The sequence below is a fragment of the Contarinia nasturtii genome, unplaced genomic scaffold (assembly GCF_009176525.2).
Source record: "Contarinia nasturtii isolate CC-2019 unplaced genomic scaffold, AAFC_CNas_1.1 Cnas_scaffold_1101, whole genome shotgun sequence".
NCBI lineage: Eukaryota > Metazoa > Arthropoda > Insecta > Diptera > Cecidomyiidae > Contarinia > Contarinia nasturtii.
Genome location: NW_022198445.1, coordinates 613,428 through 632,138, shown reverse-complemented (window position 1 = coordinate 632,138; position 18,711 = coordinate 613,428). Strand labels below are relative to the sequence as shown.

The 18,711-nt window shown below is 34.6% G+C and overlaps 2 protein-coding genes across 6 annotated transcripts in view; one reads left to right on the top strand and one right to left on the bottom strand.

Annotated features, from left to right (window-relative positions):
• The window catches only part of LOC116344675 (tesmin), a 23,683-nt gene extending 11,876 nt beyond the window's left edge, over nucleotides 1-11,807 (bottom strand). The window contains exon 1 of one of the 2 annotated variants that reach the window (XM_031773329.1): nucleotides 11,677-11,807. In XM_031773329.1, coding sequence (XP_031629189.1) covers nucleotides 11,677-11,684 — 8 coding nt within the window. In that variant the 5' untranslated portion in view covers nucleotides 11,685-11,807. Of the gene's footprint in view, nucleotides 1-3,707; nucleotides 3,733-11,676 lie in introns of those variants that run through there. The other variant, XM_031773331.1, reaches the window with a different exon arrangement.
• LOC116344673 overlaps nucleotides 1-18,711 on the top strand; it is a 19,087-nt gene extending 376 nt beyond the window's left edge. For 2 of the 4 annotated variants that reach the window (XM_031773321.1, XM_031773324.1), the window contains exons 2-9: nucleotides 13,466-14,914; nucleotides 15,776-15,861; nucleotides 15,955-16,180; nucleotides 16,359-17,057; nucleotides 17,124-17,255; nucleotides 17,349-17,790; nucleotides 17,875-18,045; nucleotides 18,117-18,711. In XM_031773321.1, the coding sequence (XP_031629181.1) occupies nucleotides 13,610-14,914; nucleotides 15,776-15,861; nucleotides 15,955-16,180; nucleotides 16,359-17,057; nucleotides 17,124-17,255; nucleotides 17,349-17,790; nucleotides 17,875-18,045; nucleotides 18,117-18,223 (3,168 nt within the window). In that variant the 5' untranslated portion in view covers nucleotides 13,466-13,609 and the 3' untranslated portion in view covers nucleotides 18,224-18,711. Of the gene's footprint in view, nucleotides 1-61; nucleotides 224-11,285; nucleotides 12,126-13,465; nucleotides 14,915-15,775; nucleotides 15,862-15,954; nucleotides 16,181-16,358; nucleotides 17,058-17,123; nucleotides 17,256-17,348; nucleotides 17,791-17,874; nucleotides 18,046-18,116 lie in introns of those variants that run through there. The other 2 variants (XM_031773323.1, XM_031773322.1) reach the window with 2 other exon arrangements.

Genomic DNA, 18,711 nt, shown 5'->3' with positions numbered 1-18,711 from the left:
TTTTTTTCAACTTTTTACATTTCAATCTGAACAAATATTTTTATTGACGAGAAGATGAAGACGAAAAAATAAACAGACAAGAGATATTTTTGGTCACACAGTTGGGGACACAAAATTAAAAACGGCTCGTGATGATGATGATTTAACGAAAGCGATAATCATTTGAAAATAGAAAAAACCAAGTGTATAAAACTCGCGTAATACATTCACACCTAAGCAATTGGTATAAAATTAGAACACTCAATCCTCTTTCTTGTAAATCACCACTTTAACGTACACATATATTCTATTTAATTATTTAATACGATTAGTTGAAAAATCAATAGCCACCTTTTTATGATGGTGTATACGAAACCAATTTTTAAATGGGATTTTGCGTTACCTTAAAAACACTTTTGCTATCTAGAAATTTTGTCGAGATAACGTGAGGTGACATAGTAAAGAGATCGGTATTGGTTTCATTTTTTTTTTTTTTAATGAAACGATTTGAATAAGATTTTTTTTTCGCTTGAAGCTCACACCAACAACACACATCGATGGCTGTGCAGTTGTAAATTAAATGCGCTATTTTTGGTGCAATGTCACGTAAAACATGAGCACAAATAAAAATTAAATACAATTGTGTGCATTATATAATTGCCTAGTTTGTCGATTTTGATCGTATCGGATCGTGAATTTTGTATAAAATTATACGAAAAAGCGTGAAAAAACCAACTCAAGTTCGTTGCCGTCAACAAATGAACAAAAGCGCTAGCGCATTTTACAATTATATATCAAATTGAAATAGAGCGCGTGCGACACATATTACATGAGGAAAGAAAACATAAACACCTTGCAACAGCGGTTGCTTCAATTAAAAGCATCGACAAACAGCTAGAACCTTTCACGAGAAAGAAATATCAACAGAAAAAAAAACTGTTTACCGAAAAAAAAACTCGAACCCGCTCATGTGAGCATTAGATGATTTTATCATAGTTAAATAATGTTGATTCAAATGAATGTGCCGCAAGATTATAGCTTTGAATGTAAGCACACATTTTTGTTGCTGTTGAAATTCGAATTTAGAGTAAAATGTACGCTAGCCATTGTTGAGTTTATTGATTTGTGGCTACTCATTAAAAATTTACAATTTTCTTCATGCAAACAAATGTCCACACACATGGTTCGTGCATTTTAAATCCACCAAATCCAATTTATATGCATGAGACCTACGAGGATTTAGGCTCAACGGTTTTACTGACCTGAAAATGGGAATGAAACAAACGTTCAATTAAGAACGTGTACATTATGCAAAATCCTGAATTCCGAATGCTTTCATGCTGGCACGGATATCGAATAAAACATCACTTCAATCCATTAATGGATTTCGCTGGTTGAAATGTTTATGAACCACTTTTTGTCTAAAATCATTTTGCTGTAATTCTGTGATAAAAATAATTGAAGTTGATATGCGCGAACTTAAATGAGAATTGACATTTACGTTGGAACGGCAAAATCACTATCATTCGCAGTTATAATGACATATCTAAAATTATTACGCTTCTCACATGATGATGATGATGATGATGATTGAATATTTTCGGACCTGTTGTGAGCGTAGAGCATTTATAAAATGAAACAATGAAAAAAAAAAATGATTGTAAATCTAGTCATTGTGACCCATGAATGAATAACGATTGTTCCAGTCATGCAACATCTCAAGCTGATTACGAGTCACAATCAATTTCTCTCTCTCGCTCTATCTCTCTGATTGTTATCCCATATTATGGGCCATAACAGCGTCGATGTCAATGTAGATGCCAAATTTGTACGTAGACCGTTTTTTATTCTCTCCTCATTTTTTCCTTTTTGCAAATGTCAATATAGAGTCGCTTGGACAACAGTCTCATTGCAGCTATATTTTATGCAAGGCATTCGATTACTGTTATTATACGCAACAGTAAATAATTTTCAATTGAGTCGAAGAAAACAAAAATGAGAGAGGAATGCATATATCAATGTTGAAAACACATCGTTATAAAACCATCCGATAATTGATAGAGACGAAATAAAAACGTAGATAAACAATAGCAAAATCGAAAAGATACAACGTGTAAAACAATGTGCTAAATTATGAATGAAGAAAAGGATGGACGAGAAAAAAAGCGTTAACGTAACGGACAACGATTAGAAAAGCATTTATTTAATGTTTTTCCTTTCTTTCAGCAGCGCATATGCGATGGATTTATAATTGAATACAGTTTGGATTCAGAGTGATATCAGAATTGTTAGACGAGTTTAGTTGTGTGGAAATGATCAATATATTACGATTGTTTTATGTCTCATGAACTCAATGGGATTTACGGCGGTACTTACGTAATACCGTTGTTTTATCGATTATTATTTGTGTCTGTGCGGAAAATATTAAGGTAACGACATCTTGTCTGTGTGGTTTTCACTATGTCTTTTGTGTAACTGGATCAGATGTTGGGCACGCATCATCTGACGATCAACTTCAATATAGCCTGAAAAATGCGACCGCGTCGAATTGCCTTTTATTAAAATGTAACTTGTTCTTCTACACCATCACAACAAACCACTTAACCGAGATTATTGAGTGCGAATGCAATGCTTCGGCCATAATGTGTGAACGAAATATTTCTGGCAGTTGCTCCAAAAAATAAGCGACACTCGTGCTTAACATTCTAAAATTGATTTCATCTATAAATTTTCTCTCTCTCTCTCCTCCTTTCCCTCTCACACACACATCACAATAATTGCTCGCGCTTTTTTTTCTCACTGAATTTAAGATTTTTTCGGAATCGTACAGCATCACTATTCGCACCATCGATACACATTTAATAACGGTAATTGTTGGCTTTTGTGCATCTTTCTCATATCGATTCACATAATATTGAAGCCTAATGGAATTTCTCGCGGAATTGAAATAAGCAGCCGTTAAGATGCGCTTCGATACGATTCAAAAAATGAGGAAAGAAAAAAGGGCTGCATCATGCAAACATAAACAAATATAAAATGTTAACACATCTTCCGTTGTTTACGATTATTTATTTTTTTTTATTCATCTCCTCTACTTCAAGTTTCTCGTACAGGCGCGAGCATACTCTTCGCATCGAATGACGAGTGAAATGATGTAAAGAAGAGAAAAGAAAAACAACAAATACCGAAAAGTCTAAATTTAAAATCAAAAATGCCTCCACACTGACTGAACTGATCCAAATAAAGCTGTATCCATTTCTTAACGCTGTTTTCATAGCATTTCGGTCCATTTTTTTCGTTGTGGCGTAATATTTTGGTTGCTTTGTAACTCGTTCTGTTGTCGATTCATATTTGGCAAGCATCCGCAGTAAAAACCTGTGGATTACTATGTGGTATTTGAAATTTGTGTGCATTTGGCAGAAAATTTATTTTTCAGCCTCGTTCAATGACCAACGGAACCCGCAAGGTTGCACTGAAAAACCGCATAGCCATGCAACTTATGTGACAAACAACAAATATTCAGCAAACTTCCATGCCAAAATGAATGCGTTGGTTCTTTTCCACGTTACACACGAAAAAAAAAGAGAATTTGACGGAAAAAAACAGTGTTAAAGACGAAAATAAAATACGTTTTTCGCAGTATAAGTATTAATATAATAATTCACTGTTTGTCAGTCGCGTCAGCAGAACAGAATATCGCATAGGCGTGTTAAATACAAAACACTTACCATTTTGGATCATGTTTTGGATACAACTGTATGGCGTGTACATAATGTTAGAATTTTTACGAAGGCAAAATGAAATGCGTATTTGGAACGAATTTCGTTCTATTTTTGAAAATGCCAAGTGATGTGCGCGCCACGCCGTCTAAATGTGGGACATAATTCTTTTTTTTTTTTTCAACATTTTATTATAGCCATCATTTACATCAAAGTTTAACAAATGATGTATGGAAATTTGATTTAAATTTACCAAATCCAAAGTAGACTTCACACAGCCGAATTTTAATGGTACTACATTCCATTCATTTTCGAGGACCGGCTTAATGCATGATGCATTTTTGACATAAAAGCACCGGCATTTTTGAAAACGAAAAATCTTCGTTAATTACAACCTCTAAACACTTTTTTTTTATTTATATTTATACGCTTTCGTGCATTTATGGCCAAGTTCAGAGTGCCATAACAAAATTCATTTCTTTCTTTTTTTAACTTCTCACTCAATCAATTCACTTCGTCGCGGAGGTGATATTTTTCGTAAAATTGAAAAAATAGACGGAATGACAGTGGAGAAAACTGAAAGTTTCAGACAAAAGTAAGAAATTAACTTTTACGATTGACGCACAAAAAGCCATTACGGAAACAAAAATATAAACAATATCAGTATCGCCCCGTGATTTAAATTCTGTGATAAATCTTGACAGATCTTTTTTTTTTTTAAATTTCATTCATCTAAAAAAAGATGGATTTTTCGTTGTGGTCGGCTTCAAATTCCCACTCGCTCGAAAGACCAATGGTCAACAATGATAAAATATATTAATAAAATCACTTCTTGAAGAGAAATTAACGCGTAGATATATATATTTGAAACAGAAGAATAGACAATGATATAAATCATAGTGGATATTTTTAAAAGAAGAGTTTCGCTTCTTTTTCTTTCAAAAGCGAAGATTTTGGTTCCAGTCTATAATAATCCACTGACCCGGTTGTTTTTGCTTTTAAAAATGCAAGCAAAATTTCCGACTCATGTTCGAACCAACTGATCTGTAAAATTTCATTGGCTGTAAAATGTGGACGTACTTATATTTTTATAATGACTCTTAATATTGAGCATTTTCGACGAATGTAAACACTTATTTGAAAGTGTTTGTTGGCATATATATTTTTCTTGCTTCTTTAACCAGAATACCATTGCCAGATCATTAAAACATATTTTTGAGTATGATTTATTCGAAGTGTAGATAATAATATATTAAAATGGTAAAGAATGTCTTAATTTGAATGACAATGGTCGTTTGTGGCCCATTCTAATTTCGTAAATTGACATCAAAGTCCAACAACGGCTTCAGACTCTATAATTATTGAGTGAGTTTCCATACTTTTTGCCATGCTGCATAATTACACACGAAATTCTTTGAAAAATGCTCAAATCTCCGAAAAAAATGCTTTCTTTTTAGTTTCTTTGACGATCATGTGTTACAAGTGCCATCGGCCGAAAACAAAACATCACACACATACTTATGAAAACCATCAACATTCAAAAGCATCGACGGTGTTTAAATAACTCTCGTGATACAATCGATTGTGCGTGCGCCCATTCAACGTGTAAACATTGTGTGACAAAGTAGCGCAGATCAAAGGAGTTTTTGCTCAGCATGTGAGCATGACATGCAACACAAATTTTCAATTTCGAGCCCACAACGATGCTCATACACACACGCACACACAGGCGCGCGTATTTATGTTTCGATCGCATCGTTTTCGATTAATGAGTGCCTCTCCTCTTCAAGAAAAGAAAAGAAAAGAAAAAGAAACGCACAAAATATATCATAACATTTACGGTTACGGTACACTGAAAATCGAAATAAAAACGAGCACAACGAAAAGAAAACATACACACACATTGTCAATCGATGTTGATTGCTTATTAATGCATTGAAACAGAACGCCAATTTGCATTTGAATGAAGCACAAACAGTGAGATCATTGATCACCAATCGAAACTCAACAATGCTCTTTTCATTTTGTTATTGAAGTGAAGAGGAAAGAAAACATGATCGGCCGGGCGTTAAACGATTTCGAAAAGTGATATTATGCGAACAATGGTTTTGGATCGCAAAATGCCAATTTTGAGGCATCTCAAATGGCAATCAGTTATTAATTGAATTAATCATAACGCTCGTTGAATTGCTTTTCAATGCGTTTTTCTTTTGTTTTTGTTTCTTTTTACTCTTGCGATAACTGGTTATTTTGCATGTATCTTTCAGCGCCATCATTATCAAAAACAATCGTTTTCAGATTGCGTTCGCATTTAATATGGTGTTGAAATACGCCGGCGATCTTTTTGTGCATATGTTGAATAAGCAACTTAATATGCTGCGACACATTGTCATCATAAAAAAACATACGTTGTATCTTATACACTGCAATACGAATAAAAAAAAAAAGGAAAATGACACGTATCACAGTAAAGAGAATTAATTATTTCGAAAAACGATTCTCGCAATCACGATCTTGTGCGATGTGTGTTTTCTCGCACGGTGTTTCTCTCTCTCTCTCTCTCTCTCTCTCAAATCGTCATGAGTAGTGAGTATTGTTTCTGTTTTCTTAAACTATAATGGTTCACACCATTCGAGTTTAGAGCGTTATTTAAGAGGCGGTGTGTCTACTAATGAGAGTGAAAAGAGCCAATCATTTCTTACGACAAACACACACACTCAAATTGATCGGTCTATGTAATCGATGACAAAATTAACGCGCTACACTCAATTGAAATATAAAATGTCTATACTAATTACGGTTGCAGTTTTCAACCAGAATATAATGGCAGTTACAACAATCAATTTCGCCTGCAGCTGAAAAATGTGAAATTGAAAATTATGCATTATCGATGTGGAAGAAATACAGATTCACCTTGAGACATGGTGTGATATGATCATTAATTTGGATTCCCGCATCAACACACACACACACACAAATGTTGCCCGAATTAAAAACGGGTCAAAACCAGAATTTAATGACGCACCAACGAAGAAGATGATGCACTTTTGTCGCATCCATTACGCTAAGGTCAAGCAACTGTTTATCTGGGTTTTGGTCATGAAATCAACAACTCTCTCTCTTTCTCTCTCTCTCTCTCTTTTATCTCACACGCAATCAATATACAAGAGAGATCGGTAGCATTTCAACTTTGTGTTTATATTTTTTTTTAATTGGAATGTTGTAAATTACAATTTAATTCAATTTGGTTCGGCATTTCATGTTATTTTGCATTAACTTTTTCTGTCCGTTTTTCTTGGCCGTTTGGTATTTGTCGTCTTTCTTTTGCGGCATCGTTTTTGTTGTTGTTGTTGTTGTTGTGTTGCCTTTCTTCATCGTATTTACACCGTAATTTGACTTTTATCGGAATAGATATAATTAAACTCGATCACATGAATTTTACTTACAATGTTCGATGCTTTCTTATCGAACTGTGACTTTGAGAGAAAATGAAATCATCAAACGTGTTTTTTTTATGCTGGTGCTCTATCTCACCCATCGATTATTTATTGAAGCCGATTTGGTGCATAGAAAGCTAAGGCATAAATAATATACGAACGACCAAGCAAAATGTTACAATTGGCGCACAAGCAATTGCTCAATGTGATCGACGGCGACGATCGACGGGTACATTTTCTATATTTAGCCACCTGTATGTTGTGAATTTCAAATGACTGTAATGAGTTTTTATTTTATGCTCAAATCGAGAACCGATTGGCAGTTCATTTGTGCTGAGACCGTAAAATGGACAATTTCGATTCCAATTCATTTTTATTTACATTTCTAAGCATATGTGCACATTTATGCATTCCGTTTGGCACTTGGCAATATTTTCGCATAATAATTTCTATTTATAAATGATTGCAAAAAAAGGCGCTAATAATTAACAAGATTTCAAACGAGAGAAATACTGATTTTTTCCGCTGCAAGTAAATTCATTAAAAACTAATTCACACCTTGACAGAACCGGAATACTCTTGCAATGAAAAATGTATCGAACAAATATTGTTATGGTTTCTTATCTTATCCACTGTTTTGCTCAGTTTTCGTTCATTTTTCAAACTTATTACGACTTCGCAAAGAAGTTTGTTGTTATTTTTTTTTTTTGCTTTGCTTTTTATTTGTGTTCGTTTCGTTCATTGTCGGCTCCATTTGAATTGTACTGAAAACGAATTTGCGCGCGAATAAATGAAATAAAAAAAAAACCATTATTTGTGGGCTCCTATTTGTTTTGTTTCACACAATTTGTTTTTCATATTTTCACTTCAGCTCCAAATGATAGAAAAATCGACAAATAATTTCAGTTTCTATACAATTATCATTGCTTGCATTTCTCGCGCTCATTTGCTCACTCACACTTTTGTCCGCACAATTCGATTTATGTTCCATTGTTAATTGTTGAAACAATGAGAAAAATAATCATCCGTTTTACACCAATTCGAGCACATTCAAGCAAAGCACGTATAATTGCGTGCACATTGCAATGATTATCTTTGGAGCGAGCGTGCGTTCGTTCGCCTATATTTACTTGAGGTGTGAACCACATTAAATGGTTATTAATTTATTTACTTGTGAAATGTCACAATCGCTATACATGTGATCGTATTCGTTATCTGTGTACGGTTTATTTGTTTTGGCTTTCTCAATTTGGCCCCAAACAGATAAAATGTGTTGATAAAAAAAAACTCAGATTTAAAATATTCGCCGTAATGTCCAATCGGTTTTGTGTGTCATTGCGCGTTTAAATTCCATATGAATTCTTGCAGCTTGGACAAAAAGCCATTCATTGTTCTCAAAAGCGATAGGTTTGGCCACATACCTACATACATGTTTTTTCTCTCGAACGATCGGAATTTATGGGTAACGTATTTCGAAATACAAAATATGAGTCAACTCTCGGTTTGAATACAGATTATCTAGAAACCAGAACAACATTTTCACTCAAATGCACGAATTCAATGCATTTTCGATTTCTCGATTCACAGAAAAATCTACCATAACTCAATACCTCGAAAATATTTTATGGCTTTGAAATTCAATCGCTTTTATTTTCCTGATTACATGGCCAATGCAAGAAACTGATGAAAATGAAAAGAGAAAAATTGCATCTGCTCAAAACAATTGAGATAGATAGAAATCATCATCGTTTGCATTGATGTTGCAGTCAAAACAAACGAAGAATATACATATTTTTGGCGTCAGTTTCGTTGTTATTGCATCTCCTTAAAACAAAAAGAAGTAATAATTTGTTTTCGCCCGTGGTCGAGATTGAAGGAAAATAAAGTCGTCGAATGAGAGTGATAGAGAGAGAGAGAGATCGAGTGAAAGAAAAAAAAAATCAACTGATCTGAGCCGATTGAATTTGCTCGTTGCAAACGTATGATTATAGAAGCGCCATTTTCACATGTGTTTGTTATTTATTATGCACAAAGAGTGCGAGCCTTCGCAAAACATTCACTTCGGATGCATTGAAAACAAATCACTGTTGTTTAAAATTGTACATTCAGTACATTTCAGAATGATGGATGATTTGAGTTCTTTGTCTGTATGCACATGAAAAGCGCCAGATTTGAAGAAAAAAAATGTTACTATATTGCCAATGGTGACTTTTTGGGTTGTAACCCGTATGTCATATCTCATACACTCACACACGTTATGCAATCGATATGTGTTCACAGAGTGAACTGAAACAATGAAAGCGACCAGTATCGCCAGTACAAAAAGTGATGGTGAAAACCGACAATTGTCGAATTGAGATGACTGCTATGTATGGTTGAAATGAAGCGACTGGCCGTCACAACAGTTCGCCAAATCTACCGGGAGAATCTAACAAAAAAAAGTTATGATGTAAATCTCAATTGGTTTTGCAATTATACATGCGATTCAACAATTTATTTACTTGCATTGGCCGTTCTTTGTCTGTGCTTCTCCTCTCCTCCTCCAAAACAAGCGACGAGAATTACATCCAATTCACAAAACGAAATATCAAAATCAATGCGATCAACTGTACACATCGGAAAATTGAAAAATTGCTTATAGGCGTTGCACGATCTGCATTTCGTCTGTTATTCAAGTTGTAAATCACTGCAGTTGCATTTACACAGTTCATATCAACATCACTGACGATGGACTTGTATATATCACAAAAAAAAAATTGTAAACGCTTGTGTCGCTGCTGCTTCTTAACGTCGTGCAGCAATCACGATGCATTGTGAAGATTGAAGTGCACGGTTTTCAAAATCGAAAATAGCCCCGTCCAGTGCAAACGAGCAAGTAAACAGTGTGCGATCATCATTACAAGTATATTTCTATCAAGTGAAGAGAGAAGAAGTCGAAGAGAGAGAGAGAGATAGATTCTATTGAAATCAGTTAATTTATAGTCGGCTTAGAGATGCTGCAAACACGTTTCACTTTAAAACAGCCGAACGAATGAGATGCATTCAAAATTGAAAATGTGTTAAATGTATTCATGAAAACGATGAACGCAGAACAAACAGACAATCCGATTAAATGGGAATTTAGAATGAAATTAAAATTGTATAGAAAAGTCCGATATCATTTTTATTGAAGCGAATGAAATGATGATTTTATACTTTAATGCTTCATCATGAATCTCGCGGTTTATATAGTTTATTATTATTTATGCCGTGTATGTGTGTTTGGTGCATAAATGCGTGCGCGGATCGCTAGTGGGCAATAATCATAGATGTACCATGCATGCATATCATATGCACGTCAATTTTTCTGTCTCTCTCGCCCCTCTCTATCTCTTTCCATTTACAATAAATTCGATGCGCAGGTTAATGGATTGGAAACCTGTTGGTATTTATAACGATCTCCATTATCCCAAGCATTGGATTTGATTTTCTGTTCTGTTTCGTTCGCATCCAAGATGCATTGACTAATTCTTTTTTTTCCAATTTTCCCTCTTATTTACTATCACGCCGAGAGAGATGTTAATCTCATTTTATTGATTGCTTAACATTGATAAAATCCTCTTATAGTATGCTTTTGCCTATTTTATGTTCCATTTGATGTGTTGAACGATAACATCCGTCGATTTTATGGTGATTTGACACGTGTGATAATATCATATTTCCGGTTATTATTTACTTCTTCTGCGTTCAATTGAAATTGAAACAATGGGCGATCAACTCACGCGTTTATTTATCATAATTGTTGCGTATTGAAATTGTGATGGCCTCAAATTATCAACTTAGTTTGTAATTAGAATCGAAAGCATCCATCAATACCATTGCTGTATTTTGAGTGTAGCAACAATCATTCCGTCGGAACTCTTTAATTAACTGCAGAGAACAATCGTATAAATAGAACGAATGCATTTCGAAATGTCAACAAACCGAAGAGCGATAAACAAGAGTGGCAAGAAACAACTTTTCAACGGAAACGAATTGATTTACTAGCGTCTTATGATTGTTATGTGTGACCACTAGATAGTCACATTAGCATTAGCACTCAATCTATTTAGAATTGTAAAAATGTCTAACGTGATTTTTTTTAATTTTCTGTTTCTCCCGCACTGTGAAGCAAACAATCATCTGAAGAGGCATCCCACGCAAATCGTAAACACAGATTATAACTCCCATGGACACTTAAGTGGTCTCGAACGAAAAATTAAACATATAAATTGCGATCGAAACACTCTATTCCGCATACATCGAAGAGAGTTTAATTTGATTGGCGAGCGCACGATATACGAATGTGTATGCATAACATACACGACCGTAGACGTCAAAACATGAGAAATATTCGATCGTTCATTGAACCGCCATACGGTTGCAATTTGAGTCAATTAATGCAAATTCTACTGTGCATCGTACTCGAAATCTTTACCTATTGCTCATTGTTTGTCGTCTACGTGAAGTGTTGCTACTAACTTTGGCTCACCTTCAATAGAATTATGGCATTTGATACTTACACACACATATATGCGACGACTTCAAAACGACTTTAACAATATATTGTTTTCAATATGAAAATAAACCGAACTCAATCAATAATACACTTCAACGCGAAACAAACGACATGGAAAATGTATGGAAAAGCGTCTTTGCAAATATTAGGCACCTTTGACTCGGATTAGTGGCAAAACACAACATCAACCTAAGCGAAAAAAAAAGCACTATCACATTTCATGGAATATTTGCTTAATCCAAGCAAACCCCACACAACAAATGCCAACCAGAAATTTGCACTCAACCAGGGGCTATAAACAATCAACAGCCACTGTTTTTTTTTTGACGAATTTCATATGTCAAACCGATGCAATTTTTTTTCTGTAAAATTACTGCGCCGTATATTTAACGTCATATGCAAACGTGTGGTTGTGTTTGTGTACATCGGTTCTTTCCGATCAATCGCCGTAAGGTATCGTATGAATAAAAATCCACAATTAAAATATACAATATTCATATCGACGCTTCATTTACATTTACCGGCACATACAGATTACATATGCTTTATGATTACGCGAGAACACTGAAAAAACAATAACCATTCATTTTTAACTCTCGCGTTGCTTGTTTGTTCATTCAATTTTTGTATATTTCACAAAACACACTTCTTATACAAAAATTGCGTCCGATCGACTCGATGTAATCGCTTGATTGATAGCCCTATAGAAAAGAAAAATTGAATTTATGTACGTTTAAGAGAATGACCATTTTCAAGCCTTAAACAGGCGATTTGTTTTCCATAATTGTGCAAGTGGTTTTGCTGTCGATCTTAAATAAATAGTGTTTCATGCAAAAGACGTTTTTTAACCACATCATCAAGCACATTTCGATTCTGTATTTTTGTTTCAATTCATCACGATTTTTACAATCCGTATGCATGGGTACACACTGTGTACTACACAGCAAGAGCACTTTAGTGTGTTAAAACAATAGAAGATCGAAGATGAAATGGGTTTTTTTCGTTAAAGACGAGATGTACTTCATTCAAAGCGTTACGGGCACTCGAAATGAATTTGGTTTTTTATTAAGATACAGAGATGAAAACCACCATGAAATTGCACTTTACATACATTTTCAATTATCCGTTAATTTGTACCGTACATCTCAAACTAGCAATCTAATCTGCTTTCTATGCAAATATTTTTGGTCAATGTTTAATGGTCTTTGGTTCTATTTGCTCGTTCCATTTTAATGAAACAATTTTATTAGTACAATTTAAAAACGTTGTATATTAATAAGCCATAATTATAATTTGGAGCATGCTTGAATCAGATTCATTGGCCATTTCCCGGAGCATAAATCACTTTCCACTCGCAGATGGTTTTAATGTAAATGGTTCCGCAGATGAAATGATAAACATTGTAACATTTTGTTGTTGTTGGTGGTGTGAATGTTTTTCATTTACGTTTGCTGAATTCATGTGCGTAAAGTCGACACAAATCTCAGTACGGAAAATTGGTTGTAAAATTCAGTTTAAATCATTATCACGATGAATCTTCATTGAAAATCATATGGACATTGCCCTGTGTGAATATATCTCTAAACCAAATGTTAGTCGTACAAAATACTCTTGAATTTTTTTTTTCGTTGTTCCAATTAACTAAAACTAAATTAACAACTTTGTTTTCATGCGATGCCATTTTCATTCGACACATCGAATTGGCTACTGAAAGTTCAGATTTAAACGTCAAAAATGTTTTCTAAGTAGTTTTTTTCTTACAAAATTGTATTCTCCGTATCATCACTTTATAGTTCTACCGATGCGCAAACAGAGTAAAAAATGCTGAGTCAACGTTGAATCGAAAACAACGATACAAAAACAACACAGAATAAATAATTGGCGAGTATAAACAGAAAGTCGAAACGATCCGAAAAAAGCGGAAAATTAACGAGAAAATGAACAAATTAAAATCGATGAAGTACAAACCAGACGATGGTGTTCACAATGACTTCAGTCTATTCGATAAAATATCAAAACGTTATTCGAATGTTCGATTTTTACGGAAATCGGCAAATCGAAAAGATCCCCCAATCCAAATAACTGGAAGCTATGACATGAATGGTCGCAATTCAGACGATCACAAACTTGAAATTGGCGCACCAATTTTAATTTCGAAAACAACAATCGACACCGATTCCATCATCGATACAACACTCTTTCGGCACAGTGATTGCAGTCAATTGCAACGCAATTCAGATCAATCGGATAGTTATCATGATGCAAATAGTTCATTGGATACGCAACAATCGAGTTTTCATTCATCCGCATCGAGCAACGAAGAAAGAATCGTCGAAAGTGCATATGCCAAAATAAAACCACTGCCAATCATCGCCACCACCATTGCCACAACTGGTGAAGTTAATAACAATGGAAATTTCATTGGGAATCGTTCAAAATCAGCGACCAATTTACATAAAACCGAATTAAGCGTATATTTACAGCGTTCACCCAGCATGGAAATAACGAATCAATTCATTGAACCGGTGGTGACAGTGAAAAATAATTACAATAATGTTTACAATGGTTTTCGTATCGGATCGAAGCAAAGCATCGAAAGTGATAGTAGTTTTCATAATAGCCGTAATAGTATCACTGTTAATGGTTCGGTTATCGATGAGGAAGCGCTTGATTTTGATATGAAATCGGCATCATTTCAAAGTCTTGATGCACGTAATATATTCTTATCGATTGAAGAATTGAACGAAATCACGCGTCAGATTAACGAATCCGATGAATTTCGTTCGATGGTCGACGGTGATCATCATCAATTGGAATATCAAATTCATCGGGAAAATTTGAAGCCATGCGAACGACGCGTTACATTGTTACGAAATAGAAATCAACGATTTTTAAATATCACACCGAAACGTGATAAATTGACAAATGCATGGAGCGGCTTCAAGAATTGGATTGGCGAAGAAAAGGGGAAAATTAAGGAAGTGGTCAACAAGCATTCAGCTATGCAACGTGTTGGCGCCAATTCAAAATCCACAAATGGTGAAACCACTGCCGTCGATGGTGTAACTGTTGTAAATGGCACCGCTTTACAAATCACTCAAAATGTCACGGAAACAAATAATGAACAACACCAAAACCGATTCAATGGCGGTGACAACGAACAACACCAACAATATCGTATCAACGGATCGGAAAGCAATGATTTCAATTCATTGAATAGAAAAACTTTACATGAAATAGAGGTAATTGATGTCCGAACCATCTTCTTTTATTTGTTCCAAAAAAAATGTTAGTTTTGACCAACAAACATGCTTCATTGAATTCAATACATCAAACTAACGGTCTATTGGCTTAAGTGACTCTATTCGATACATTGTTTCGACGCAATAAGCCCCATTGGCAAATCAATCTCAAAATGATCATTATACTTACAAAAAAAAACCGCTTTGAATTACGTCCAACACACAACATTCTTATGACAACCTGTTGTTTTGTGCGGTAAAGGCAAATTGTAGGCAGTGCACGTATTCAATGGACCATCTAAAAATGTGTAAATTCCAATGTTACAAAGAAAAACAAAAAAAGAGCGTCAAGAAGACAGAGAAGAGACGCCTGCGTGCATTTTCAAATTGACAAACAGAAAAAAGAGTAATTTGTTCTTGTTATCAAGTTTTTGTGTTCACGATGCTTTTTTTTCTGTCTTCATTTCGGTTTTATTTACTTTCTTGTTTCGATCAAATTGCTTTTTTTTTTCTCTCTTCATTCAGTTTTTATTTATTCACAACTCGTCTTTCAATGAAATTGTAAAAGAAATCACTTTGTACCAGCGCTTACATAATTACAATCATGTTTTCTTTTAAACCACGTTTCACAAAGATAATTTCGTTCTTTGTGCAAATAGAATCGAGTTTTCTCAGTGATGAGCAACAATTCATAGACAAGAAAAAAAAGAAACACCTCATTTGTCTTTCATTTCATTCAAGTGTATAGCGTTAAATGAAAGCTAATGCTCATAGTGAATTCTGGTTATTGAAAAAAAAAAAAATTACCCGATGATTTTACTAAATAGTAATTTTCTTTTGTCGTTTCTTTTTCTATAATAGGGTCAAAATGGTTTCGAAGAGCTACGACGGTATGTGAAGCAAGGCAGTGACTTCGGCAAAGATTTGGTTGCGGTTCTACAAGAACGGTAAGAAACTCATACATTTCCTGATGAAATTTGAATAAAAGATAGAAAGAAAGCGATATTTAACGAGTATATCATGTCTTCTGCATAAAACAGAGTTGAATCAGAACAACTGTATGCAAAATCACTGTCGAAAATGGCATCAAAATTGAATAAAGCTTGCCGAGAGGTGCCCGGTACATTGGCGGAGGCATGGCGCAATGTCGCCGCTGAAATGGAAAGTCGAAGTGAAGTGCATCGTCAATTTTCCACCACAATGACTGAAGAAATCGTCAAACCATTGAAGCAATTACTGGATAATCAACATAAAATGAGAAAATCGGTAATTTTCAAACAATTTTATTTTCTTTTTATCGCTCTCTACATCGCTGTACGTAAAAACCATTTTGTTGACTACTGTATGATGGTTTTTTATTATTATTATTATTTGATACGTGTACAATTGTACATTTCCATTTATTTATTTATATTTTTATTCGAAAACAATTCGATGACAATAGATCGACGGTAATGTTGACAAGTCAGCACGAGTATTGGCCGAATGGCGAACGAGTGAGGCAAAAGCCAAAAAGTCATCGCATTCAGCGGCTCGTGAAAATGAAAAACTACAAGATGCAATGCTTGATGTACGAATTCAACGTTCACCATCGATAGCTCATCAAAATTCGTCCGCTGTGTCAATCATAAATAATAATACAAATAGTTTAAACAGCAATAAAGATGGTAGCACCGGTACTGGTTTGCTTGGTTTACACAAAGCGGCTACCGTCGACAAGGAAATTAAAAATGCAGAAAAAGATTGCGCAAAATTGGATAATAAACGACGCAAAGCTGAAGAATCAGTGAAACGAGCCGATGTTGAATATTATACACTTTGCATTCGTGCCGAACGTGCTCGCATCGATTGGGAAATTTCTGTCCTTCGTGGATCGACCGTTTTTCAAAGCCACGAACATCAACGATTACAAAGTTTAAAAGCCTATTTAACCACTTATCTGAAACTATCGAATGATATGAATCCAAATTTTACGGCAATTGTTGAACGGCTCACGCCACATGTTAATGCATGCAATGTGCAAAAAGATTTGTCTGTTATCAAAAATATACGGCGCGTGTCAGAGGGTCCGAGCGAACAATTATTGCCGGATTTCTATTGTGAGCACACAACACTCGCCATGAATCGCGATCGAAGAAAGCATGTAAGTACCATTTTTGATTAAATTGCTTGCCGTTTTATAAATGCGATTGTAATTTTGAATTCACAGGCATTGGTAAAACTATTGCAATTGGTCCGCACCGATTTGGATCGTGAACGCAAATCACGCAGCGGCCTCAAGGGATTATCACAATCGCTCAACTCACAAGAAAACCAAAGTGTCACCGATAAATTATATCATGTAAGTGTTGAATGATAGTTTGACGCCAAACGTCCGAGTACGTCCATTGGATATGAAAATAATATTGATTTTTTCACAAATTCTTACATTTAGATTCGATCGATGCTGACCTATTTGGAAGGTGCTCGCTTCAAATTACAATCGGCTCTGTTGGAATTGGATCATAAACCTCGTGGATCACATCCTCTAGGGCCACATATTCAAATTACACGCGATCGCACTGGCCTACAGCAAAGCATACTTAAAGTACCGCTCTGGCTAAAAAATGATGAAGAAAAACCAAATACAGATTCTGAGGCCATTAACAGTAATGATGATGACGCAGCATCAACAGTTGACAGCAAAAATGAGGTGCTTATTAAAAACTTTGATCGAAACTTTGGCCGAAGCAAATCGTCCATTGAATACCCCGTCGGAATAACAACGGGCGCTGGCACTGCTAGTACGATCATTGTTGATTCTCGTAATTTAGAGAATATAGACTTTGATCGTGGAATTGCCGATGGTGGTTCTAATCAACATGACTCTGATTTTGGTAATTAGCTTTATTCCGAACAAAAAATAAAACTATAAATTTTGAAGCAAACAATAATTGTGTCTGCATATTTGGACATTTCAGATGAATTTTCTTCACAAGATGAAGAAGATGAAATCAGTAGCCGAAATTCGGTTCAAGGAACGACGTATCGGCGACCAACACCAAATCCATCGACGCCAAAAATCATAAGCCACTGCAAAGCAATTTATGCCTACTCACCAAAATTAGACGATGAGTTGGAAATTAATCCAGGTAAATTTAACATTCTTTTAATACTTTCATTTTGCTGTTTAATAACAAAACGATATTGTTTTTCCTACCAGGTGATCTGATTGATGTTCATATTAAACAAGAAGATGGATGGTGGGTCGGTGCAATAAAAGACCGTGTTGGAATCTTTCCTGCCACTTATGTTGAAGAGCTCGTTTAATAGTGTTAACAGAAATCGCAATATTCACGAACGCCTTTCCCGTATTTCATTATCATGATGCGTTTCTTTAACTATTATTTTATTTGTTGGTCTTCCACTGTTGTAATTATATATGATTTAATTATTATTATGCAAAAGATATTGTATTATTATTACGTAAATTGTATTTAAAGGATTTATTCTCCTCATTTTTGACTAATTTATATTGTACGAATTCGATTAAACCAAAAAAGCAATAAACGATAATATTACTATCGAATTTTCAACACAATTTTAACTCGATATTTTACTGTATTAACAATTAAACTAAATGAACATGTTTTTTATGTTTAATTTAATTGTAACTTTTGCTGAATAAAAAAAGAAACAGGAAAACATAGTTTTAAAAGAAAAATAAATAACGACACTTTTATTCACAATTTATAATAAAAAAAATCCCAGCGCAATTACGATGTTAATTAGACGATTAAAGAAAATTTCGGAAAAAA